This window comes from Anomaloglossus baeobatrachus, chromosome 1 (genome assembly GCF_048569485.1).
Source record: "Anomaloglossus baeobatrachus isolate aAnoBae1 chromosome 1, aAnoBae1.hap1, whole genome shotgun sequence".
Classification (NCBI taxonomy): Eukaryota; Metazoa; Chordata; class Amphibia; order Anura; family Aromobatidae; genus Anomaloglossus; species Anomaloglossus baeobatrachus.
Genome location: NC_134353.1, coordinates 906,023,565 through 906,051,087, shown reverse-complemented (window position 1 = coordinate 906,051,087; position 27,523 = coordinate 906,023,565). Strand labels below are relative to the sequence as shown.

Below are 27,523 nucleotides of genomic sequence, written 5' to 3'. Positions count from 1 at the left end.
AGAGGGCCTCAGTTTGGTAGCTAACTAGCATTTTTTTTAATCTTTTCACCTCCTTTACCCATTTACAAGTGGTTGTCCATTAATGACCACTCTCTTAAAGGAAAACCTTCCCCTTGTTGAAGCATATTTTGGGTGGCGGAAATTATTATTAGTAGTAGTAGTAGTAGTATTTATGATTATAGCACCATTTATTCCATGGAGCTTTACAAGTGAAAAGGGAATACATAAAAACAAGTACAACAATCATTAACAATACAAAAACAGACTGGTATAGGAGGAGAGAGGACCCTGTCCACGAGGGCTCAGTCTACAGGGAATGGGTGAAGATACAGTAGGTGAGGACAGAGCTGGTTGTGCAGTGGTGTACTGGACTGAGGGTTATTGTAGGTTTGCTGGAAGAGATGGGTCTTCAGGTTCCTTTTGTAGGAGAGAGTCTGATATGCCGGGGTAGAGCATTCCAGAGTATGGGGGAGGCACAGGAGAAATCTTGTATGCGATTGTGGGAAGAGGAGACAAGAGAGGAGTTGAGAAGGAGATCTTGTGAGGATCTGAGGTTGCGTGCAGGTAGGTACCGGGAGACTAGGTCACAGATGTAAGGAGGAGACAGGTTGTGGATGGCCTCGTATGTCATGGTTAATGTTTTGAACTAGAGTCTTTGGGTAATGGGAAGCCAGTGAAGGGATTGGCAGAGTGGCGAGGCTGGGCAATAGCGAGGGGAGAGGTGGATTAAGCGGGCCACAAAGTTTAGGATAGATTGGAGGGGTGCAAGCGTATTCAAAGGGAGACCACAGAGCAGGAGGTTGCAGTAGTCGAGGCAGGAGATGATGAGGGCATGTACAAATGTTTTTGGTGATTCTTGGTTAAGGAAAGTACGGATCCGTGAGATATATATATATAACTTTATCAAACAGAATTGGTCTTGTTGGGGAATCTATCCACTTTATCCTCAGATAGGACAAGGTCATGGTAGGGTAAGGTTTACCCAATTTTATTGTATTTGAGGACTTCACTCCCGAACTATTGTGATTATGTTATACAGTATATCACAATTCGGGTGTAGTTATAATCTATGTTACCTGGTTAGGGGCCCACTCAGATGTTTCCTCCCCTGAGCTGACCCCCTAGCTATGCCTCTGGCTATTAGAGAGATTTTGTGCAATTTTAGGTGTGCTTTATATATTTTGCTGCTAAGTAATTAAAGTAATGAATTCACCCTTACCTGAGTTGTCGTGCCAAACACGCACTTTGCACAGGTCCCCCAAGCTCAGCATGTCTGGGAACCGGAACGTGTCCATCTGATTCCTCTCAAACTTGTTTGAGTTATTGGATTGTTTCATCGCGAGGGTCCCACTGTCTCCATTCTCCCCGAAAATCACCATAAATACATTGGCATCGGTACCAGCTCCTGTAGACAAAGAGGATGGCGATTATGTATTTTTTAAAATTACTTTTAATTTTAAAAGGGCCCTAAAGTAAAAAAAAAATTAAACAACAGGCTGTTATTCTGGTCTGGGAAAAGAGAATTCTGAAATATTTCCTAGACAATAATCTGGCTATTTTTACCAAAACATATAGTTGCCTATTTTTTGCATACACAACCTCTTTCTTCACTTTGCCCAGTTTTAGGCCAAATCATTGTACAGAGCTTTTTTTCCAAAAACTGAGTGTCAAAAGTCACCAGGGTCCAAATCTTCATTCACAGTCAAAACCTGAACAGCATCCATTATGGCAGTCTGATAAAAAATAAACAACTTTGAGGATATTTTGCAATAATAATCTCTGCTTTTTAAACCATTGGAAGTTACGTCAGGAACAATTGACAAATGTGGTACCCCTGAGGCTTCAGTTGCCACAGGGTACTGCATCTCCTTTAAGATCTAGTACTCATCCCGGGTAAGGAGATGTTAATCGCTGGTGATTCTCACATTCACACACCACAAACAGTTAGGTGCCTTCCCACTGGAGGGATGGCCTGGGGTAGATAGGGGGGTAGCCATCATGAAGCATGGGACTTTCCTGGTCACCAGGACAGCCACCAGGGGGGCGGGCACCACTTGGGGAAAAGGGAAGGAGCATCTTCACACATAGCCAGTTAGCCCTGAGCACAGCTTGGAGTGAGATACACTTGGGGACCTCGGTCCACTGTCTTCTAGCTCACACTTCTGGGAGCGCCATAGGACCCGGGTTCTCTACAGATACACAGGAATCCAGGGTCTGCAGTGAGTGCAGGAAATACCCGTGACCTGTTCCATATTCCACATACAGCGGGATTGGAGGGACCCCGACCAGAAAAGGCTTACAGTGGAAACACCAACGGTGACCTCGAATTGCTCAGGATCGGCTGGGGCCCATCACAGCGGTGGCCAGTGCTTCGGAAGCAGCAATCGGGTCACTTAAGGAACTTTGAGTAAAACACCTGAAACTCGCAGAGACTGTGTCCGCCTGTCATTCCTGGCGCCGCCGCCCCGCGCCTCGACACCCGCCATCACTTCTCCCCTCATCATCTTTCCCGGGGCCTGCTCCACCTGTGGGGAGCAGAAACATCTCAGCTGCTACTACCATCTGACCTGGAGGACAGTGACAGCAGCGGCAGCCAATTCCCTGGCTGCATACTGCAGGTGGGATCACGAAATCAACCTCCACGATCATCCTTATTCCCCCTCTCCCTCCGTGTACACCTCGGGGTCACAAAACCGGGCAGGGCAACCTGTGATTTCCCCTGACCTACACCGGCCCGGTGACAAGTATCTTTCCCCGACCCCCTGGGGTGCTACACATATAAATAGCTTCACTGATTTATATTTTTGATCAAAAAGTGAGAATTTTTTTATGTATTTTTTTGGAGCTCTCTTTCTTTTTTTTTTTTTTTTTTTTTCAATATCAATGAAAAGGTGGAAAGGAGTAAGTTGAATTTGGGGTGAAAAAAAAAAATAGAAGAACTTGTGAGAGGAGGGAAAGAGCCATTGTGTGATGGTCATCAGACCTCCAAGTAATATCGCTAGAAAAGCTATGTTCACCGTTGTGGACATATCCCTCTCTATAACCAGGCACTTGTCTGGTGCGCCGTGGTCTCTACGGAGAGTTGTTCGCAGTTTAATGTTCATTTAAGCAGAGATATTGGAGCAGAAAGAAGCGGTTTTCATTAAATCCTCTGGTGTTTTCTTCTAACGTCTTCCATAATTGCTCTTCTCCGCAGCCACTTTGAGCTGCAACGGGAGCAATATTGTAGCTTTGTGGTTTCTCCAGTACATATTTATTCCCCAGCTGACCAGTTCTAGAAAAATGTCTTTATAGGAATCCACAATAGTGTATTATGCTTGCCGTCAGCCAGTTACCAGCTATCAGTTCTCAAGGAACCAGTGACATTTAGAGGCTTAAGGTGAACTTCTGCCTTTAAAATCTCATTTCTTTTGTCTTTTTTTTAATCTAAATTGTTTTAGTATTCTGTGCGGACTCATTTCACTATATACTTGTGGTCAGAACTCACTTTTTCAGATAGAGTAGCCCAAGGCTTCTACGCAGACATGTGACGCGCCCATGGGGTCCTCCGGGTTACTGGTCACCGGGCCAGTGTAGGTTGGGATGCCACAGCGGCCAGACTCAGTTCCGTGACCCCTGCGGTGTAAATAAAAGGGGCAATAGGGTGTATTTACAGGCGAGAGAGTTTGTATTTGTGACGCCACCTGTGGTGTGCGGCCAAGTATTAGCCGCCGCTGCGGGAGGTCTTTTCTGGGACAGATGATAACACAGCTCAGATGGTTCAGCTCTCCCCATGCAGAGCTCAGGCCCCAGGGAGGATGTTGGGAGTAGTAGTCACCTATGGCGCAGGGGGCGCGATGATGGGAGCGCTGGCAGCGATGGAATGACACAGATGTTGCAGTCAAAGTTCTTTACTCACCGAGATTGCACTGCCTTTGGAGTGTCGTGCTCCACTCTTATGGGCTTTAGTCGATCCCGGATAGTTTGGAGGTTTAAGGCCGGTGTTTCCTTCTATGTGTCCTTTCTAGTGGTCTTCCCTCCACCCCAGGTCCTAGGCCGTGGAACGGGTCACGGGTTCCTGCTGCACTCCAAGCGGACATTGGGATCCCCCTTCTTCCTAAGAACCCGGGTTGAGACTCCAGCTCCAGAACACGGGCCCCCTTTTCTATTCTGTCTTCTTTTCCTGACGTCTCTTCCAGAGTCCGACCTGGCGTGAACTCTGCCTGGTGCTAACTGAATTATGTGTGTGATGGCTCCTCCCTTCCCCTACAGGTGCCCTGTCTCCCGGGTTTCTGAAATAGTGGGCAGGGGGCCCCATACCACAGGATAGCCACCCCCAGCTCCTTCCCTGGCCCAGTCCCTCTGGGAGAGCTCCCTTGTTATGTGTTGGATGTGTTGGGTGGTTTACCAGCGATGACATCCTCCGTATCCAAGATGAAAGCTGCACCCCGGATGAGGTGCAGTACCCTGTAGCGCCTGAAATGTTCATAAAAGTTGAGAGCGATAGGGGCTATTGTTTAGGGACACAAACTGACGCAAAGCGGGCACTCAAGCGGTGTTTACTAAAAGGGAAACTCCTAGGCTAGAAGGGCTAGAACTCCTAGAATAAAGTCCACCTGGAGATATAGCCAACAAGGAAGTGCAGTGAACATACATTAAGCCTGCTTTACACGCTGCAATTAATTGTGCAATCGCATTTGCAATCGCACCCGCCCCCATCATTTGTGCGGCACGGGCAATTTGTTGCCCGTGTCGCACAAAGTCAGTAACCCCCGTCACACGCACTTACCTTCCAAACAACCTCACTGTGGGTGGTGAACATCCACTTCCTGAAGGGGGAGGGACATTCGGCGTCACAGCGACGTCACACAGCGGCCGGTCAATAGATGCGGAGGGGCGGAGATGAGATGGACGTAAACATCCCGCCAACCTCCTTCCTTCCGCATTGCCGGCGGGACGCAGGTAAGCTGCATTTCATCGTTCCCGGGGTGTCACACGGAGCAATGTGTGCTGCCTCGGAAACAATGAACAACCGGCGCGCAGAAGGACGTTCGATATTTTGAAAATGAGGGACGTGTCAACGAGCAACGATAAGGTAAGTATTTTTGCTCGTTCACAGTCGCTCGTAGCTGTCACACGCTACGATATATCATACGATGCCGAATGTGCGTCACTTACGACGTGACCCTGACGACATATTGCAAGATATATCGTAGCGTGTAACGGGTTAACCCAACCCAGATGTGATAGGGCAAACCACAACGGTGCAATAAAAGAACCTGAAAGGGAGAACAAGGATATTAGGAATCATTAGCATTTGGAGATGGAAGAGAAAGACCATAAGCTCAGCAGACAGATGACAGAGGAACCAACCATAAAACAACAGGTCACCTGATTGAATTCCCAAACCAAGCCTTCACAGTTACGCATCCTGCTCTCTGTCAGTCCCATAGTCATGGGTGAGCGCTGCACCATACAAACAAGGGACATGGTATGATAGATGGGTGGGTACAACCACCAGTCATTAGTGATGAGCAATTTAATTCCTGGTCAGGCACCCAGTCCGGACATCCATGACTGCCAGTTTTTACATGTGTCCAGCCTCTTCAATCCAGCATGCTGGACGCCTCCTGCGCTAATTAGGCCATGACATGACTTCTTGTGAGGTGTAGTGACTAGACATCATGCAACATCATGATGTTGTGGGGTCTATTGCACCCAGTCAAAGATACCAGATGAAGTAGTGAAGATGTTGTATATATTTCCATACATGTATACAGAGTAATGTTGTTTGTGTTCTCTAAAAATAGCTGGCATTACTATAGTGGCACCAAAGTCGATTTTCTGCAACATGTCATGGTGGAAACGCTAAAATAAAAGTGAATCCATGATTGATAACATAATAGAGGACATACCTGAGACATCACTTGTCTTCATCTGTATGACGTATGTGGTGGTCTCCACCATTTCTTCCTCATCAACCACAGCTGCCAACTCACAAGAAAGGCTTCTCTTCTCCCCCTTTGTCTTTGAGAGCCATTCTTCATATGTAAAGGACGTCTCCTCTTCTGTTACCGTGTTCTTAAGGATAATCTGCGCAGAAAACACGTTTCACATGGATTAATTCTCTTTGCACAATAAAATGCCCAAAAAATGCCAAGGACTTGTTTATTTCACCTTTCCAACCTTTCTAGAGCAGCCTGATCACTGACTGGGAAGACTAAGAGGGTTAACATTTAAAAGCAAACTTTAAAAAGGGCATATAATAGAAAACTTCATGAAATAAATGGTAGACAAAAGTCTAAAACCTTCCTTAAATATATAGTATTCATAAAATTAAAAAAAAATTGTGTCTAATTAAGTGATGAAACGTCTGACCCTAAAATAATCGTTTCTGATTGTAATCGGCTCTTTGCTGTCTCTCTATTCTAACATCTGTGTGAGACTTCCTGCTGAGTTGGATAAATCCATTCTGTGTGGGTTAGACTGTAAGTCTGATGCTTGGTTACACAGGGGAGATCTGTGCTGTTATATAACTTCATGTTGGATGTAGTTATATAAGAAGCAATGCGAGATGGATTCTTGTAAAATTATGGAGCAAAAGGAGGCTAGGAAACAAAGGTAAATCATGTCTCAGCTTCTCTTCAGTTTGCTGTACCTGTCTCTCTGTGCACATCATCTAGAGAGAGACTTAGGGGTACTTTGCACGCTGCGTCATCGCTAGCCGATGATAGCGATGCCGAGCGCGATAGTCCCCGCCCCCGTCACACATGCGATATCTTGTGATAGCTGCCGTAGCGAACATTATCGCTACAGAAGCTTCACACGCACTTACCTGTCCTGCGACGTCGCTCTGGCCGGCGACCCGCCCCCTTCCTAAGGGGGCGGGTCGTGCGGCATCACAGCGACATCACACTGCAGGCGACCAATAGAAGCAGAGGGGCGGAGATGAGCGGGACGCAAACATTCCGCCCACCTCCTTCCTTCCGCATTGGCGGTGGAGGCAGGTAAGGAGATGTTCCTCGCTCCTGCGGCTTCATACACAGCGATGTGTGCTGCCGCAGGAACGACGAACAACATCGTATCTCCTATTGGTGCGACATTATGGAAATGTCCGACACTACACAGATCACCGACTTACGACGCTTTTGCGATCGTTTATCAGCGCATCTAGGCTTTACATGTTGCGACGTCGTTACCGGCGCCGGACGTGCAAAGTACCCCTTAGATTAACCCTTTACTAGGATTCCTCCCCTCCATCTCACAGTTGAAAAAGAATCTCACCAGGTTTTGTGCTCATGCTGGGAACATAGGAGTAAACCTGCATCCCTGTAATACTGAGATTAAGCATCTGATCTGCTAATTGTATGTATTTGAGAAAAGTGTTGTAATTTATTTAGTTATATTTACTGCCATTTCTTATGTTTTCTCCTCAATTACATAACTGCACAAAATACTCACTTAAAGGGGACCCGTTGCCTGTTAAGTCCAGTTTAGGACATACTTGCATTCCCCCTTGTGATGATGTGATATTGTGGGTTATGTACCATTTTGTGTGGGTTCATGTTTTGGGTGCGGGGGTCTGTCTATTCAATATATTGTTTGTCCTGTTAAGTCAGGTTATATCCCCTTGCAGTGCTTCTGTCCCTAGGTCTGGGGGAGGGGGCCTGGAATCCACCCAAACTCTGTTTACCTGGGGGATTATTCATTCTGGCTGAGCAGGAGATGAGAGAAGGAATCTGCCAAAGAACTTCAAGAGACAAGGAACAAGATTGATCCCCTGGGGGGGAAATCTGCAGGTACAGGCAGCACCCCAGAGAGCCATTGAGAACCTCTGATTTCCCTGGAAAAGGACTGCTGGAGGATTGTGACTGATCCCCGAAACATCTATCCCATTACTGGACTATATTTGTGTTTCTGGACCATTTTAGCCTCTGTGTGGTGGATTGTTTTGTGGACTCTCTGATTAGCTTGGAAGAAATATTCTTTGGATTGTCACTCAACTCTCGCTCTGTTGACTATGTGATATGGGAGCAGGACCCCGTCACACCCCTGAAATAGCAGTTATGCAGCATGTTTTCCCACAGGTCCACATTGTATCATACGTCTATTTTCCCTCCTTAAAATGTAAGACTATATCGATAACTGGGCTTTATTACTACCATTGACAGTCAGGCCTCGCTATTTGCTGTTATATAACCGTTTAGATGCCTCTGTCAATCTCTGACAGTGGCATTTACATGGTTTTCAACGGTGTGGGCGTCTGGGTGTCCATAGGTTTCACCTGTGACACAATCTTGGGGTGCCGGGTGACTATTGAAGAACCATGTTAGCACCAACCTAATTCTTCCCAAAAGCCTAGACTGGTTAATTTTTCCATATACTACAATGCTAATGTATTGCAGTACATAGTGCAAGAGGTCAAAAGATGGCAGGTTTAAATTCTCTTGGGGAACTAAAAAATATGTAAAGATGAGTGAATCGATTTACAGGACAGATATGTCAGTGGTCTTTGGCTACCAAATAAGAGCCCTGCAAACCTGCTCCTACTTCCATGCATCCTCGGCACCTCTTCTGATTAGTAGACGAGAAGTAATGTGTGTGCATTATGCCACAACAGTGACGTCACGCAAAACCTACAAATCAGAAGAGGTGCCAAGGATAACACCATGTAGGCGAAGGTTCTTGGGGCTCTCGAATGGTGGCCACAAACTACTAAAAAGGCACCATGACTACAGTCCTGCAAATTGGAGTTACTCATCTAATAGGGATATTTGGTATTGCCTTGTCCATAAAAATTCCATGTATCATAAAATTAAACTACTTAAAGGGAACCAACCACCAGGTTTTTGTCCTTTAAATTAAAGGCAGTGCCATATTAGCACTGAGGAGGCTGGTTGAAATGATACCTTTAACTGATAAATCTGAGTCTTGATTGCAGAGTAATCTTTGTCGAAACATCCAAAAATTATGTCATTGGTGCACTTGCTTGATCCTCGGGGTGGGACTTTGTGGGTCGGGTCTTCAGTAATGATTCCTCCCCTGGCTGCCTGCCTTCTCTCTATTTATATTTCTCCCATTGCTGCTGCAATTAGTGCTATGGTATTGGCCGATGCGTGCGCGGTATTACTTTCAAGTTTTCTCCAACTCTTCAATAAAATGGCGCCAGAATCAGCGCATGCACGTACCGTGATCTCCGGCGGCATTTTACTGAGGACACTGTGGAGATGACTGTGAGTGGCGACAGCGCATGTGCAGCTAAAAAAAATTCAATCTGTGCATGTGCCACCACCGCTCATATTCATCTTTACAGTGTGTTCAATAAAATGGTACCAGAGATCGCGGTGCGTGCATGCTCGGATTACAGCGCCGTTTTATTGAAGAGTCGAAGAACAACTTGAAAATGATACTGCGCATGCGCTGGCCAGTGTTAATTGCGTCGGTAGAGAAGAAAAAAATAAAATAGACGGGAGGTAGGCAGCTGTGGGGAGGAAACATTACAGAAGACCCGACCAAGAAAGCCCCCACCGACGCTCAAGGCACTGCACCAAATAGGTCATTTTTGGATGTTTGGACAAAGATTTCTTTGCAATTACGACTCAGATTCAACTAAAGGTATTATTTGAATCAGCCTACTAGCGGCATTATGGCACTGCCTTTAGTTTATAGGGCAAAAACTTAGTAGTTGGTTCTCTTTAACCTACATTAGCCACAGTAAAGAGAAAGACAATCAAAACTCCACAATGGTGGTTTATCAGCCACCACACTTCTTCCTCCCCCAAAAATAATGTAATAAAAAAATGATTAAAAAATTACATATACCATTGATAGGAGGGCCTGCATTCTTTTGGGCCTGGTGTGCTCCTTTAAAAAAAAACAAAAAAACCCACAAACTTTTTGTTACCTTTTCAAGATACCATTCAGGCCGACTGCCCTTCCCATCGATGCGGATCCTCATCTTTTTGAGTGGGGCAATGTCAGCGATTTCCATGATGAATGTGTCCTTCTGGCCTCTCTCAAACCTATGAATATCACAGGCAAAAAAAAATCTTTTATTATGGATCCATGGAGCACAGATGTTCTCAACACATGGTCTTCAAATGTATTTATTGGAGTGACCCATGTAGGATCTTCACATGAGCTCCATGAACTCTTGCTCCAGCGTGTTAAACAGAACGTTCCGACAATTAATCAATACAAAGAATGAATACCCATTCCCCCTAGATCAGAAGCCAAAATACTCACCTATCTCCACATTTTGGCAAAAGCATTTCCTCTGTGCTGCCGCTGGCACCGAAGCATACCATATAGATATTGGCATCTGTCCCACCGTTTGGAACGTCCCCTGTAATCACGGTGACTTCATGAAGAATCTGGAAATATGATGGAGAGTATTCAGGTTGGAGCGTAGATATTTTACATATTGCCCTAAATCATCTAGACCTGCATAATCAGTAGGTCTCAGAGAGAACATAGACCGTACCATACCTTTTGGCCTACGGTGATGGCGCTTGCATCCAACATATTGAAGACCCGAGCGGAAAGTCCGTCCCCTCTGTCTTTGGCAAACCAACATTTGCAAGCAAAGGTGTACAACACTCCTTTAGTAGGCACATTGAGTTGTATTTCTTCCACTAGCCAACAGCTCTCAGGAGTAGTCCCATCGTGGCCCAGCTGTGGACATGAACATCGGGTAGATATGCATTTTAATTTCTTTTCAAAAATGGCACATTAAGGTCACCTAGTAAGAAGCTCTTACCTCCATTCTTTTCACCTCTCCTACATCCAATCCAATAACGGAGAACTTCTCTACAGAACCAGGAGCAAAGCCCTTTTTGTCCTTGGGCAGGTCTAACCACAGGCGCTCCGTCCTTATCTTCTGATTACCCATAATGATCACATATGCACGGCTTTCAGTGCCTGCATCTCGTTCCTGACCCGTGGAGATGGTAACGTGGTATGGGATCACTGCAACAAAGTTGTTATTATTCGCCTCTGCTATCACTAGATAATTTTGCTGTCTCGCCCTCATGCTTTGCGCTCTGTGTGGCTGGTCATGTTCTTCCACTATACTCCCCCAACCTTGTCTTTATGGACCTTTTGTTCTGGGCACAGTCATGGAGGAAAGAAAAGGGTCTTTCCCAAACTGTTTCCACAAAGCTGGAAGCTACAATTGTCTACAAAGTCTTGTGCTGAAGTATTAACATTTCCCTTCACTGAAACTAAGGAACCAAGGCCAACGGCTGATAAACAAGCCCATGGCATTACCTTCCTCCACCAAACTGTACAGCGGGCACAATGCAATGAGGTAGATTACGTTCTCCTAGCATTCTTCAAACCCAGACTTCTTCATCAGATGTAGATAGAGCAGTGTGATCCTTCATGGCACAGTACTCCTGAGTCCAGTGGTGTCAGCTTTACACCGCTCAATCTGACAGCATTGTGCTTGGTGATATACGGTTCGGCATTATGCTTGGTGATGTACGGCTGCTGAAGCTGCTCGGCTATGAAGCTCCCAACAGGCAAAGTGTTTGTGCTGATGTTACTAAAGGAGGTTCGGACTCTGCAGTTATGCCCTCTGCTCCTCAGCACTTGGCCCTATAACGTTACGGGGTCTCCACTTTGTGGCCGAGTGGCTGCGGTTCCTTGCAGTTCTCAACAATATCACTCACAGGTGATTGGGGGGGTAGATATAGGAGGAAATAATGTCATGAACGGACTTGTTACGATGGTGGCTCTTTTTACATGACTGCACTGGTATCAGTGAGCTCTGCACCATCGTTCTGTCACATGTGCATATTGGCAGATGCCAAAGAGAGGGGCCATATGTTATACACCGAGGCTGATAGTCCAGGTATTATACAGTGAGGTAATGGGGCTGGGTGTTATCTAGCAGGCAGCAGGTCTAGATATTAAACACTGGGGGCAATTTACTTACTTAATGAAAGTGATTACAAGGTCTGTATTAATACTTTTTCTATATAATGTATATGCACATACACAATTTTTTGAAGTAGAAACAATAGACTAAATTTATTTAGGACGGGTTTTCATACACCAGTTAATGCACCAGACTTTTAACCACTTCATTACATTTTAGGCTCCATGATTGCCACAAACCGAGCTGGCTTTGACTCTGACTTTAATTTTGTGGCACATATTTACTTTACATCTGGGCTCAACTACCACCTTACTTTTTTTTCATGCATGATAAGAGCGCTAGAAAAATGACAAAAAAATTGCAAACTGTTTATTAACTACTGCTTGCTGAAATATTTGCCAAATTTTAATGCGACAATTGATGCCCAATGCCATTCATAAATGTCCCCAAATAATATTTACAAATGAAGATGCAGAAGAACATTTTACAAACGTTTGAGTTGATAGGTAACATGTAAGATATCTCTTACCTTGCCCATCCTGTATGGATCCATCCATGCTGCTTTTGTTCCTCAAGTTGGCGTTGTTATCTTGGCTCCTCAAGCTCAGAGAAGAACCAAAGAAACTTTTAGATGAGCTGCCGAGGCTATTTCGGTCTCCGTCATAATCCTGAAATAAAAACAATGATCTTAACCGGGAACTTATCGGAATATCGTAAACTCAAATCAAGATCAAACCCTACTAGAAGACTCAAGGGCTTCTTCTGCCTGTGGCCGCCTCTGAACCCCACCTAAATTAGGGGGATCAAAACAGTTTCACTGTCTAGTGGCCTCATACCTTCTCATATAGGATTCTTTCGATCCTTTTGTCTTCTTTTTTGGTGGAGAGCCAACGTTCGCACAAGAACATGTACGTCTCCTCTGTGACCTCGTTGAGGATCTCCACCCTCTCCAGGTACCAGTCGGCGCTCAACATGGTGTTATCGTGACGGATTTTTATCTTATAAAGGGTGCCGAGGTCCACAGCTTCTATGACGAATTTGTCCACCTAGTAATGAGGATGCAAATGCGAGAAGCTGTGTAATATTTTCATTAACATAGCAATTTTATGGAATCAATCGGTGGCCCGCTGGTGACTGATCTCATCATGGACCTGTGTCTATTCTAATTATGGTTTGTGTGACTATCGCATAATCGAGAAATGACACAAGCTTTCATCACATTCACGGTATCACACCATTAAAAACTCAATCTGTTTATGTGTCATTATTTAGTCAACAGCAGATCCTTGACATTTTCCGGTTACCTGTCCTCTTTCAAACTTGTTGGAGTTGGTTTCAGATTTGCTGAGTTTTCTCTCTCCAGTGTCTCCAAGATCTCCGTAGATTGTGAGGAACACATTGGCGTCAGTGCCAGCCCCGTAGATGTCCCCAGTGTACACGGACACATAATATGTATGAGCTGTAATAGATAGTAAGGCGTTACCGATATCCAGCAGTCAGACACAGGATTACCTATGTAGTCTTTTATTTAGTGTTTATCTGTCAGCTATGTCATATCTATATAGTCATATCTAACTGAACATGGACAAAACAGAATTCATTGTCTTTCCTCCTCCTCACTCAACTCCCCCAACTGACATACCCATCAATGTCAATGGCTGCTCACTTTCCCCAGTGCCACGCGCTCGCTGCCTGGGAGTAATCCTAGACTCTGATCTCTCTTTCAAGCCACACATCCAAGCCTTTTTCACCTCCTGCCGCCTCTTTCTCAAAAATATTTCCCGGATCCGTACATTCCTTTCCCAAGAAGCTGTAAAAACCCTAATACATGCCTTTATTATCTCCCGTCTGGATTATTGCAACCTCCTGCTCTGTGGCCTCCCTTCTAAAGGCCCCGTCACACTAAGCAACATCGCTAGCAACATCGCTGCTAACGAACAACTTTTGTGACGTTGCTAGCGATGTTGCTGTGTGTGACATCCAGCAACAACCTGGCCCCTGCTGTGAGGTCGTTGGTTGTTGCTGAATGTCCTGGGCCATTTTTTAGTTGTTGCTGTCCCGCTGTGAAGCACAGATCGCTGTGTGTGACAGCGAGACAGCAACAACTAAATGTGCAGGCAGCAGGAGCCGGCTTCTGCGGAGGCTGGTAACCAATGTAAACATCGGGTAACCAAGAAGCCCTGTCCTTGGTTACCCGATATTTACCTTTGATACCAGCCTCCTCCGCTCTCACTGTCAGTGCCGGCTCCTGCTCTGTGCACATGTAGCTGCAGCACACATCGGGTTAATTAACCCGATGTGTGCTGTAACTAGGAGAGCAAGGAGCCAGCGCTAAGCATTGTGCGCTGCTCCCTGCTCTGTGCACATTTAGCTGCAGCACACATCGGGTTAATTAACCCGATGTGTGCTGTAACTAGGAGAGCAAGGAGCCAGTGCTCAGTGTGCGCTGCTCCCTGCTCTCTGCACGTGTAGCTCCGTGCAGTGGTAACCAAGGTAAATATCGGGTTGGTTACCCGATATTTACCTTAGTTACCAAGCGCAGCATCTTCCACGCAGCGCTGGGGGCTGGTCACTGGTTGCTGGTGAGCTCACCAGCAACTCGTGTAGCGACGCTCCAGCGATCCCTGCCAGGTCAGGTTGCTGGTGGGATCGCTGGAGCGTCGCAGTGTGACAGCTCACCAGCAACCTCCTAGCAACTTACCAGCGATCCCTATCGTTGTTGGGATCGCTGGTAAGTTGCTTAGTGTGACTGGACCTTAACAGTCTCGCACCCATACAATCTATTTTAAACTATGCTGCCCGGCTAATCCACCTGTCCCCCCGCTACTCCCCGACCTCTCCTCTCTGCCAATCCCTTCACTGGCTTCCCATTGCCCAACGACTCCAGTTCAAAACACTAACCATGACATACAAAGCCATCCACAACCTGTCTCCTCCCTACATCTGTGACCTAGTCTCCCGGTACTTACCTGCACGTAACCTCCGATCCTCACAAGATCTCCTTCTCTACTCCCCTCTCACCTCCTCTTCCCACCATCGCATCCAAAATTTTGCCCGTGCCTCCCCCATACTCTGGAATGCTCTGCCACAACACATCAGACTCTCGCCTACCTTGCCAAGGTTCAAAAGGAACCTAAAGACCCACCTCTTCCAACAAGCCTACAACCTGCCGTACCCCTCAGTCTGATACAGCGCCGCACAATTAGCTCTACCCTAACCTACTGTATCCTCATCTATCCCCTGTAGACTGTGAGCCCTCGCGGGCAGGGACCTCTCTCCTCCTGTACCTGTCTGTGTCTTGTACTGTTTATGATTATTGTACTTGTCCCTATTATGTATACCCCTTTCACATGTAAAGCGCCATGGAATTGATGGCGCTATAATAATAAATAATAATAATAATCTATCTATCTAGCTATCTAAAGCCTGCTTTACACGCTACAAGATATCTTACGATGTGTCGGCGGGGTCACGTCGTAAGTGACACACATCCGGCATCGTAAGGTATGTTGTAGCGTGTGACAGCGACGTGCAATTGCGATTGAACGAAAAACCGTTCATCGCATGCACGTCGTTTATTCCTGACGAATTGAACGTCAGATTGTTCATCGTACCCGGGGTAGCGCACATCGCAGTGTGTGACACCCTGGGAACGATGAACAGATCTCACCTGCCTCCTGCGGCTCCCGGCCCACAATGCGGAAGGAAGGAGGTGGGCGGGATGTTTACGTCCCACTCAGCCCGGCCCCTCCGCTTCTATTGGCCGGCTGCCGCGTGACGTCGATGTGACGCCAAATGTCCCTCCCACTCCAGGAAGTGGACGTTCGCCGTCCACATCGAGGTCGTATGGAAGGTAAGTATGTGTGACGGGGGTTAATCGTTTGTGCGGCACATTCAACAAATTGAACGTGCTGCACATACGATGGGGAGCGTTGCAAATCGCATACGATATCGTATGCGAAATTGCAACGTGTAAAGCAGGCTTTATATGTACAGTATGTACCAAACCACCTTTATCTGTCAAGAAAACAAAAACCTGACCAGTACCGCCTAACAAAAAAAAGCAAGTGTGAATACGTGCAAGCTGCCACGACTGCATAATATACAAACAGAATACTTCAACCTCTGTAAAGTGCTAAAATATATGTGGACATTGAATATATTAAATTTGGACTGCATTATTTCTGTATCAAAAGCTTTTAGCTTGGGAAGGGCATGTTTGATAAATTTTAAGTATAGGGTCCCATCAAAGAAAGGTTGCCTTATTGTGGCTGGTGGGCTCACATCAATCAACCAATTTGTGCGCCAAGTATCTTCTTTTTATAATTCTATTCTATATATCATGGCAGCAACAATTCCATGATGTCAATGTTTGCAGACATATAAGTGCTTACAGAGGCTGCTGTATTATTTTATGTGTATCTAAGCATCTATCTATGTATCTATTTGTCAATCTCTCTCTCTAGCATTTCAGGAAATTGTACTATGGATATGTACAGTCGTAGCCACAAAGTTTTATTTTTGCCCCCTTCACAAGCCCGTGTCCCTGGAAAGTGTGGTGTCCATTTTTACATGTACTGAAGACAATGCTAAAAGAGATAGATGGAAAGGGAGACAGAGACAGACAGATTGGCTAAATGGCTGTACAACCTAATTAATAAATAATAATTGAAGAAAAAATTGAGTGGGGTGCCCTCTATTTTTCATTACCAGCCAAGGTAAAACAGACAGCTGGGGGCTCACATTATTAGGGCGGGAAGGTCCATAGCTATTTAGCCCTTCCCAGCCAAAAAATAGCAGCCCGCAGCCGCTCCAGAAGTGGCGTATCCATTAGATGCACCAATTCTGTTGCTTAACCCGGCTCTTCCCTGGGGTGGTGGCAATTAGGGTAATGGTTTACGGGGTTAATGCTGGTTGTGAATTGACAAATGGATGTCCCACAATGTTCCCAGACACAGTGGCGCAGTCGATGAAGAATGTGCAGAGAACGAGCTTCACAGGCTGAAACAGCAGACTCTGCGGTTTTCATGCTGCGCTGTGTGACAAAGGCTGCCGGCAGTGATGAGTGGTGACGTCATGAGGTCAACCGCAGTTCATTGCTACCAGCGGTTCTCACATTCATCAAAATAGTTGTACAGCCTATCTATCTATCTATCTAGCATTTATCTATCATTTTTCTGGCTTTGCATATCTTTTACACACAAAAAACCCCATTAATTTTAGTATCATCGTTTTTCCCGGAACCGGTCACATTCGGACAGCACATGGAAGGACAAAATGGACCATGCAACACGTGCGTTTTTTCAATGGACGTGTGAAGGGTGCCTTTCAAAGTTTTCTATTTCAGTGTTTTTAGGTATTTTATTAGGATGCTTCTATGGTTACTGAAGTACAGTTTATCACCATTTCATAGGTTTTTACACTTTTATTGACACATATACCAAGTTTATGTAAAGACTCAATATTTACAGTGGTGACCGTTATTTTACAAAACTTCTGGTTGGATATCAACTTGTGGGCCAAATTAGCCACTTGGTTATCATTTTTTCCTGGTGATATGGTCTCCATCATAGTGGAAAAATCATTGATTACTCATAACCAATTTTTTCCTGGATGATTGGAAGAAGTTGCTCTTCGAGGATGTTTAGATCCTGTTCTTTATTCATGGCCGTATTCTTAGGCGAAGTTGTGAGTGAGCCTCCTCCATGGATGAGAAGCCATCTCAGTAGGCCTTACAGTTGGGATGCCACAGGACTCATGGTACCTGTCAGGGCCGGGAGTACTGGTGGGCCCAGGAGATGGATCCACTGGACCTTGCACCCCACCGGAGGGCAGGGCACACGGCAGCCGGAGCACTGACGTGGCAGGGACAAGTATAAGCAGGTCACCAGGGTCACAGAGTTCTTTCGGACAGTAATGTAAACAGGCACAGGTACCAGAGTGCAAGGACAAAAAGTCAGTAGGACACGGTACCAGGGGACCTGAGCACCTAGCTCATAAGACTAGCTACAAGACACGTTGATCAGGCCCCGCCCACATGGAAAGGCAAGTCTTATATACCCAGCACAGCCTCATGTCATTTCCTGCTGCAGGTGTGCTGGGCCTATAAGAGCAGGAGAGTGGGCGTGGCCCGGTCCTATACAGAACCATGAGGCCAAGACTCAGAGTCAGACTCCTGAGACCAGGAACAGGACTCAGGGGAGCAAGAGCGGGAGCGGCAGCCATGACTGATGAACACGTGGACTGGATCAGTGGGTAAGGAGCGGTGCTGGGACACGGGGAGCGTGACAGTACCCATTAACTTTTCTCCAGACAATCCTTCTTCCAGATATCCCAAACAGTCTGAAGGGAGCTTTATCAGAGAACATGAGTTTATCCCCGTCCTCTTCTATACTATCCATTTCCGCACAGTTATTTACTTTGATGAAGCCCTCTTCAAACAGTTTAGGATATCTGGAGGAATGATTGCCCGGAGAAGAAAACTTGAGGGCTACCTTGAGTCCTGTGCTGTGTCAACAGTAAAGGCCGCTTTACACGCTGCAACATCGCTAGCGATGCCGCTAGCGATCGCACCCGCCCCCGTCGTTTGTGCGTCACGGGCAAATCGCTGCCCGTGGCGAACAATATCGCTGGTACGCATCACACGAATTTAGCTTCCTAACGACGTTGCTGTGGCCGGCGAACAACCTCTTTTTTAAGGGGGAGGTTCGTGCGGCGTCAACAGTAAAGGCCGCTTTACATGCTGCAACATCGCTAGCGATGCCGCTAGCGATCGCACCCGCCCCCGTCGTTTGTGCGTCACGGGCAAATCGCTGCCCGTGGCGAACAATATCGCTGGTACGCATCACACGAATTTAGCTTCCTAACGACGTTGCTGTGGCCAGCGAACAACCTCTTTTTTAAGGGGGAGGTTCGTGCGGCGTCACAGCGACGTCACACAGCAGGCGTCCAATAGAAGCGGAGGGGCGGAGAGCAGCCGCATGAACGTCACTCCCAACTCGTTGCCGGAGGACGCAGGTACGCTGTTGTTCATCGTTCCCGGGGTGTCACACGTAGCGATGTGTGCTGCCTCAGGAACGACGAACAACCTGCGTACCAAACGAGCAACGATTTTTGGGAAACGAATGACGTGTCAACAACCAACGATTTTTTGCACTTTTCGAATCGTTAGCGGTCGCTGGTAAGTGTCACAACTCACATGCAACGATGTCGCTAACGAGGCCGGATGAGCGTCACGAATTCCGTGACCCCAACGATATCTCGATAGCGATGTCGCTGTGTGTAAAGCGGCCTTAAAGCCTCCTGAGACAATTCATGTGTGGGACTTTCAGACGATAAGGGACAACAGTGTAAATGAGTCTTACATAAACTTGATGTATTTGTCAATAAAAGTTTAGAAAAGTATGAAATCTTTATTATTGTAGTTCAGTAACCAGAGAAACAGCAAACTAAAAGATCTAAAAAACGCGGAAGCAGTAAACGTTCTAAAAAAAACAAATTTTGTGTCACAACTATAAGTTGCTTAAAAGAATAAGATCGGAAAAAGTGATATATAGTAATAATTATGATAGTGATGTAATGAGAAATTCAAAATCTAAGATTTTACTAAGAATTTCATAAAAAAAAAACCCATCATGTTGAGAACTGAAAAAAAAAAATGATTGTAAAAATGTAGTGAACATGCCAGGGACTGTGGAGTGTGACCCAGACTTTGCCCCACAGGCCCCAGTTTGTAGAATGATCCCGGTATTGTGATCTCTCCGGGAACAGATGGGTGAACACGGAGTAACAATACAGGTTAACATGCATTAATGCAGCACATTAGTCCCAGCTTTTGTTATGGATGATGTCTGAACACCCCGCCTTTCCCCCAACATGGCTCTGTATGGGGAGTCCAGACTGGGGGAATACAGAAGCAGCTGCTACGTCTGTAGCAGGACGGGGGAGGGGGATCACTGGCATAGTGCCTCTGTAAATCTGTGCAGCGACTGCCACAGGAAAGTAGTGGCAATGCAATAAAACTACTCATCATCCAATAAATTCATCATTTACAGGCCCAATCCTCTCTACACCGATCAGGATGGAGATATATCACGCCTTTGCTGCTGTAAGCACAGGCCTGTGTCATAAGTAACCTGCCATCAGCTCAGTAGTAAAGAGGCTGCTGCTCATTAATAACGATGCTTCTGTCGCTATATCCGTATTTACGTAGACGACGGCTGTTTATAATTTTCAAGCCCAATTCTCTTGACACTGATTTAGATCTATGTATTGTGTCTTTGCTGCTGTAAGCACAGGCCTGCGCCATAAGGAACCTGTCATCTGCTCAGTGATAAAGAGGTGACTGCTCAGTCATAATGATAGTACAAACACTGTATTTGCATTTATATAGACCAGTCATGTTTAGCAATAAGGCCCAATTATGAGGATACCAATTGGGATTGAGATATATGAGGCCTTTGCTGCTGTAAGAACAGGCCCATGACATAAGGAACCTGAAGGAACTCTGTAATAAAGAGGCTGCTGCTCATTAAAAATGACACTACTGTGGCAGACGAGCGATATTTGGTTTATAATTTATAGATCTAACTATCCTAACAATGATTAGGGTTGAAATATATGGGACCTTTGGTGGTATAAGAAAATGTCTGGCCCTGATATCAGCTCATTACTAACCAAAATCCCACAGTGTGTGTCTCCTATCTCATCATTCTTCTCTGCTTGATTTCTTAAAGTGAAGATGGAAAAAACAGAATTCATTATCTTTCTCCAATTTCACTCTACCACCCCACCTGACCTATCTATCAAAGTCAATGGCTGCTCACTCTCCCTAGTCCTGCGCGCTCGCTGCCTGGGGGTAACCCTTGACTCTGCTCTCTCATTCAAGCCACATATCTAAGCCCTTTCCACTGCCTGCAAACTCCAACTCAAAAATATGTTCCCGATCCGTACATTCCATGACCAAGAATCTGCAAAAACACTAATGTATGCCCTCATTATCTCCCACCTTGACTACTGTAACATTATGCTCTGTGGCCTCCCTTCAAACACTCTTACTCCCCTCCAATCTATCCTAAACTCTGCTGCTTGCCTAATTCACCTCTCCCCTCGCTATTCCCCAGCCTCTTCTCTATGCCAATCCCTTCACTGGCTTCCCATTACCCAAAGACTCAGTTTGAAAACACTAACCATGAAATACAAAGCCACCCGCAACATGTCTCCTCCATACATCCGATACCTACCTGCACACAACATCCGATCCAAACAAGATCTCCTTCTCTACTCCCCTCATCTCTCCTCGTCCCACAAATACATAGAACATTTCTCCCGTGCCTCTCCCATACTCTGGAATGCTCTACCTCAACATATCAGACTCTCGCCTACCATCGAAACCTTTAAAAGGAACCTGAAGATCCACCTCTTCCAACAAGCCTACAACCTGAAGTAACCCTTAGTCCACCATAGCATCGCATGACCCGATCCACCCTGACCTACTGTACCCTCAACCTCTTCCCTGTAGACTGTGAGCCCTCGTGGGCAGTGTCCCCTCTCCTGTTGTACTAGTCTGTGTCTTAAAATGTTTACTATTGTGCTTGTCTATGTATACCGGTGGCTCAAGCGTTTGTTGTGGGCATAAAGATGTTATCCCATTAAAAGGGGGTAACCTTGATGCACCTCCTATAAACATACTATTGAACACTGGTTATAATGGACTTACTCCCTCTTTTCTCCTCCCTGTTACCCCTCTGTCCCACACCTGCATAAGTTGTTGATACCTTCCAGCCCTTAATGGGGCTGGACTGCTCACCTGTCGGACCCTTTCCGGTACCTGTTGACTGAGCTCCTTGCCCTCCCTCCCCTTTATATATATATATATGGTTCTTTATGTTTTGCTGATATGGTTTTCTTGTTTTAGTGGAAACGTTCAAGTCACAGCTGGCGATTTATATAAGAAACAGTTGGAGAATACAGAACCGAGGATGGACTTGTTCTCTGGGACTCAGGTAGTGCATAACGGCTCGGTTTCCAGATGTTAAATATGTTAAAAGGTTTAAGAAAATAGTTGATATAAAAAGAAAGAAGAGAATAATAAAGCTGTTGCCGACCCCATCCAACAAAAGTATACATTTCAGTGTTTTATTGCCGTGGGTCAATGCAAGGGAGGTTGGTCTGCATGCGAGTAGGGGAGTGGTGTGTTTGCAGTCTAAGTATGCATTATTATAAATGTCTTACTACATGGTTTCCAAAAATATGCCCAATCTCAAAAATAAACCCTAGCACGAATTTTCAGCATTTTCGGCGTAAGGCCTAAATATAGGCCCTACCCCAAAAATAAGCCCTAGTTGTGTGCTTCAATAATGAACTGTCCATGCAGCTAAAAAAAGTTCGTTATAGAAAGCCGACACCCGCAAAAGAGAAGAAAAAAGAGAGAAGACCCCACAATCATACTCACCAGATACCGATTGGGAGGACCTGCAGAGGAAATCACATCCACACACATTAGATTGCACACCCACACACATCAGATCTCACACCCCCACACATTAGATTACACACCCACACACATCAGATCTCCCACCCCCACACATCAGATCGCACACCCACACACATTAGATTACACACCCACACACATCAGATCTCACACCCCCACACATCAGATCGCACACCCACACACATCAGATCTCCCACCCCCACACATTAGATTACACACCCACACACATCAGATCGCACACCCCCACACATCAGATCGCACACCCACACACATTAGATCACACACCCACACACATCAGATGGCACACCCACACATATCAGATGGCACACCCACACACATTAGATCACACACCCACACACATTAGATCACACACCCACACACATCAGATGGCACACCCACACATATCAGATGGCACACCCACACATATCAGATGGCACACCCACACATATCAGATGGCACACCCACACAAATCAGATCGCACACCCACACATATCAGATCACACACCCACACACATCAGATCTCACACCCCCACACATTAGATTGCACACCCACACACATCAGATCGCACACCCCCACACATTAGATTACACACCCACACACATCAGATCGCACACCCACACACATTAGATCACACACCCACACACATCAGATGGCACACCCACACATATCAGATGGCACACCCACACATATCAGATGGCACACCCACACACATCAGATGGCACACCCACACATATCAGATCGCACACCCACACACATCAGATCTCACACCCCCACACATCAGATTGCACACCCACACACATCAGATCGCAGATGCACACACATCAGATCACACACCCACACACATCAGATCGCACACCCACACACATCAGATCGCACACTCACACACATCAGATCGCACACTCACACACATTAGATCGCACACCCACACACATCAGATCACACACCCACACACATCAGATCGCACACCCACACACATCAGATCGCACACCCACACACATCAGATCGCACACCCCCACACATTAGATCGCACACACATCAGATCGCACACCCCCACACATCAGATCGCACACCCACACACATCAGATCACACACACATCAGATCGCACACCCACACACATCAGATCGCAGATCCACACACATCAGATCACACACCCACACACATCAGATCGCACACCCACACACATCAGATCGCACACCCACACACATTGGATCGCACACCCACACACATCAGATCGCACACTCAGATACATCAGATCGCACACTCACACACATCAGATCGCACACCCACACACATCAGATCGCACACCCACACACATCAGATCGCACACGCACACACATCAGATCGCACACCCACACACATCAGATTGCACACATACACACAACAGATTGCACACATACACACAATCACACATTAGATCGCACACACACGCATCAGATTATACAGGCACACACACACACACAATCAGATTGCACACACATACACACATACTCACCACATCTGGAGATTCCGTTTGATTCCGGCCAGCAGGAAAATCTGGAACACAGTGCAGTGTTGTGCGACGACCTACGAAGGAACATATGAAGGCCCTGCCGTGGAATGCAGCAATGTGTTCCACCGCAGGTCCTCGCACTCCACTACACTGTGTCCCATCTTCCCTTGCTGGCCGAAAGCAATGGGTATCGCCAGATGTGGTGCGTGTGTGTGTGTGTGTGTGTGTGTGTGCAATCTGATGTGTGTGAGTGTGTCAGCCAAAAGCAGGGGAAGGACAGCATGGAGTATACTGCTGGTAGTGATGGCCGAAGGTCGAAGGAAGACCTAGGAGCTATGCAGACATCCGGGGGTCTGATAAGTATGATTCTCCTGGGAAGGGGGTGGGGGCTGCTTTTTCGAGGGGTAAATTTACCCCCAACAGTGTTTCCCTGTGAAGAAACCCTACCTCAAAAATAAGCCCTAGCGCATTTTTCGGGGCAAAATAAATATAAGACCGTGTCTTATTTTCGGAGAAACACTATGTATGTACTGTATGTATGTATGTGGACTCCGTGCTTCTGTTAACGATGTATTATCACGACATTTTTAGTTTGTTTTTTAGTAAGAGTTAAGTTTGAGGTCATCGGCTTAAGCACAAAATTTATAAAAAGCGGCACGATGTTTTGTAAATTTGGCACATCTTAAGATAAAACTCTTCTATTCAGAAATGTTACTCCAGTATCTACCTCGCTTCCATACTGAAGGATTTTATGACTTTTTTGTCACTGTATAAAAAGTCTTGTAGCTTTGTCTAAACACATCTGAAATACTAAACCGCTCCACTATACAAATTAAAAATAAAAGAAACTATTGAATAAGGCGACAATGAAATGAACTGTCACAAATGGATTATAAATATGGTGTATACTGGAAAACCACAGCAAAAAAATAGCATTTTGTGCCAAATAATTGAAGTAAAAGCAAATATAATTCTACTCCATTGGCCCCCTTAGAAAGCCACTTCAAGTATTTGAGTTCTCCATGCAAATTACTTCTCCTCCAGGAGAACAAAAGCTAGTGGAAATCTAATTTGCATAATGCTTCTTATAGAGCATTGCCTGGTCTTTAAGTCCCAATGCCAGTACCCCTTAAGGTCCAGTCACACTAAACAACTGTGAGGAAAGAGTTAACCTTTTTCACTGACTTAGAAAATAATAGAAATTCATTCTCCCTGGCAAGACCAAAACAGACATATTTGCGTAATAAACTATGAGACCAACTTCAAGGACGCAGAATGTTTTGACTTAGAAATGACTGACAAACATCTTGTTATGAGAATGAGAGGCGGAATAGACTATTATGGGAGTATAAGTCATTATATTAATTTCTCTTGGTGGGAATATGCAATCCACGCCTTAATGAATGTAGATTAATGAATATGTATGTTGCATAGTTACGCCCTAATCAACTTTGTATAACTTTGTAATGTAAACAATACCAATACACTTTCTATTCGGAGCCGCACATCTCCAGTCTTATGTGTATAACGGCGTTCGCTTGTTTTCATTGAGACGGAGTAGCAGAGGGGGGGGTCACCGGTACCTTCTCTGCATTCGGACATCGCTGGCAACAGCTGTGACCGTTAGGTCAACCTAACATTATCTGGCGCCCGAAAAGCAGGGACCCGTGTTTCTAATCCCAGGACGCAGTGGATTGTCTTGCCAAGCCGAGGAGGAGGTGACCAGACGTGGGGACCAGAAACACCTGGCCAGGTAAGAGTTGAACCTTATTCTTCTCTTTATGCTCCCCACATCTGATCTCCCCTCTCCTCAACGCGCAAAATGGTACACTGTGAGTAGAAACTGGGTTATTGGCGGGTTTCCACTGAACTCTGAGAGAGCCTTGCCAGCTGATGTTTTTTGTGCCTTGTTTGTTTGCTTGTTTGTTTCTCTGTGTTTCTCTGCCTCTCCGTGTGTCGTGTGTCTGCTCTCCTGCGCTTTACTTCTGTGCTGTTGTCCTTGTTGGTTGTCATAGATCCCATACATCAGTGAGTGTTGAAAGGGAATAGTGTACCTGCTCTGTCCAATGGATGTGATATTCACTGCCCTAGTGTTAGTGGGAATAGCCCTGTTTGCCATTGCTATCGGATATAGAGTGTATCTCTGTTACAAGAAGGGTAACCCAGCGCCATTCAACATTCTCAGCCCCCTCTGAAGTTAGGACACCACCTTTCAGTAGGAATACACATCAAGAATCAGTCTTTGGGTACTTCCAGGAAAGGTGGTTCTAGACCTCACCTTAGGTAGGAATACAAAAGGAGTTAGTCTCTGAGTATCTCCAGGATAGGTAGGTTTAGTCCAAAGGACGTTCAAGGGTCTAAAAGCTGAAGAAGATAGAAGAAGAAGAATGGGCAACGAATATCAAAAGACAGAAGAGCTGGATGCACCCTGCAACATCTCATTACGTGTTATCATGGCAAAAGAACAGCCAGTCAGTCCAAGGAAGTTTATTAAGACATTTGGATTGAAGGGGAAGGATCAATTGGACCCCAACAAATGGGACACAATAAGAGCTACTAGAGCAGGAGTGATAGCAGATAAATCATGGACTGAACTAGTCAGAACTCTTTCTGACATGGCAAAAACAGCCCACGATCAAGGTTCGATATACCATGAAGAATCAGACACATGGGAGGAAGCTGGGAAGCAAGCTAATAAGGATCCGCAGCCCCCTCCGTACCTGTCAGCTACTCCTGGAACAGCTCCAAAAATAGCAGGATCCCCGGAATGGACCTGCACAAACTGTAGCCAACAAAATCCGGACTGGAGTGAAACATGCCTAGCCTGTGCAGCCCCACAGCACAGGCTACAAGCCACAAGCCACAGCACCAGTGCCTCTTTATCCCGTAGTGGAAAGAAGAGCAAAATGCTCCAGACCCGACTAGAAACCCAGTCAGTTTTTCACGTTACCTGAACCAAATACAGGTCTCCTACAGAAGCACTTGGTTGGACATGGAAGGTTTGTGTAGAGTTAAAATGTCTCCCGAACTGTATGCCAAACTCACTGCCCACCTGACAGAACATGCTCCGGACGATACCCGTAATGTGGAATCGGGCCAAGACTTCATGATAAGACTCAGTCTCTTCTGCGCCCAGGAGCAAAGAACTAAAGGCACAATGGGACCAGTGCATCAAGGTCCTGTGGAGAATGTCAGCTTATTTTACTACAGATTGATGCAGTCATTCGCAAATGAAGGGCTGGACTTACAAGCGGGTGCAATACGTCGCCTGATGGTAAGATCCTTCATGGATGGAATACATGCACCTCTGGCAGAAAGATTGAAAGCGTGCTGCCCAGAATGGAGGAACATGGAAGACATAGATCTTCTAGTCAACAAAGCAAGTGGCTTAGAAACCGACGCAAAGGATAAAAGGAGCAACAAGAAAGTTGTCATAGCAGCAGTGGACGGCCAGCCAGAAGGTACAAGAAAGAAGGCTCCGACCTGCTACTATTGTGGAGTCAGAGGACGTGATCAGAGACTGTAGAAAGAAGAAGAGGGACACTCAAAACCGACCCGAGAGTCAGGAGGAGAAGACTGCCTGACTTGCGGCAGCACGGGATAGGGATGCCAGAGGTCCATTTATACATGTCCCCCTTCACATTGGCAACAAGGAAATAAGAGCTTTGGTGGACTCAGGA

At 45.9% G+C, this 27,523-nt stretch overlaps 1 protein-coding gene across 1 annotated transcript in view; it reads right to left on the bottom strand.

Annotated features, from left to right (window-relative positions):
- The window catches only part of LOC142302024 (lipoxygenase homology domain-containing protein 1-like), a 119,291-nt gene that overhangs the window by 24,392 nt on the left and 67,376 nt on the right, over nucleotides 1-27,523 (bottom strand). Inside the window, exons 17-25 of the mRNA XM_075343102.1 lie at nucleotides 13,165-13,319; nucleotides 12,697-12,906; nucleotides 12,390-12,528; nucleotides 10,739-10,947; nucleotides 10,468-10,653; nucleotides 10,225-10,352; nucleotides 9,884-10,001; nucleotides 5,895-6,072; nucleotides 1,220-1,405 (exon numbers count right to left, since the gene is read on the bottom strand). Coding sequence (XP_075199217.1) covers nucleotides 1,220-1,405; nucleotides 5,895-6,072; nucleotides 9,884-10,001; nucleotides 10,225-10,352; nucleotides 10,468-10,653; nucleotides 10,739-10,947; nucleotides 12,390-12,528; nucleotides 12,697-12,906; nucleotides 13,165-13,319 — 1,509 coding nt within the window. The remainder of the gene's footprint in view (nucleotides 1-1,219; nucleotides 1,406-5,894; nucleotides 6,073-9,883; nucleotides 10,002-10,224; nucleotides 10,353-10,467; nucleotides 10,654-10,738; nucleotides 10,948-12,389; nucleotides 12,529-12,696; nucleotides 12,907-13,164; nucleotides 13,320-27,523) is intronic.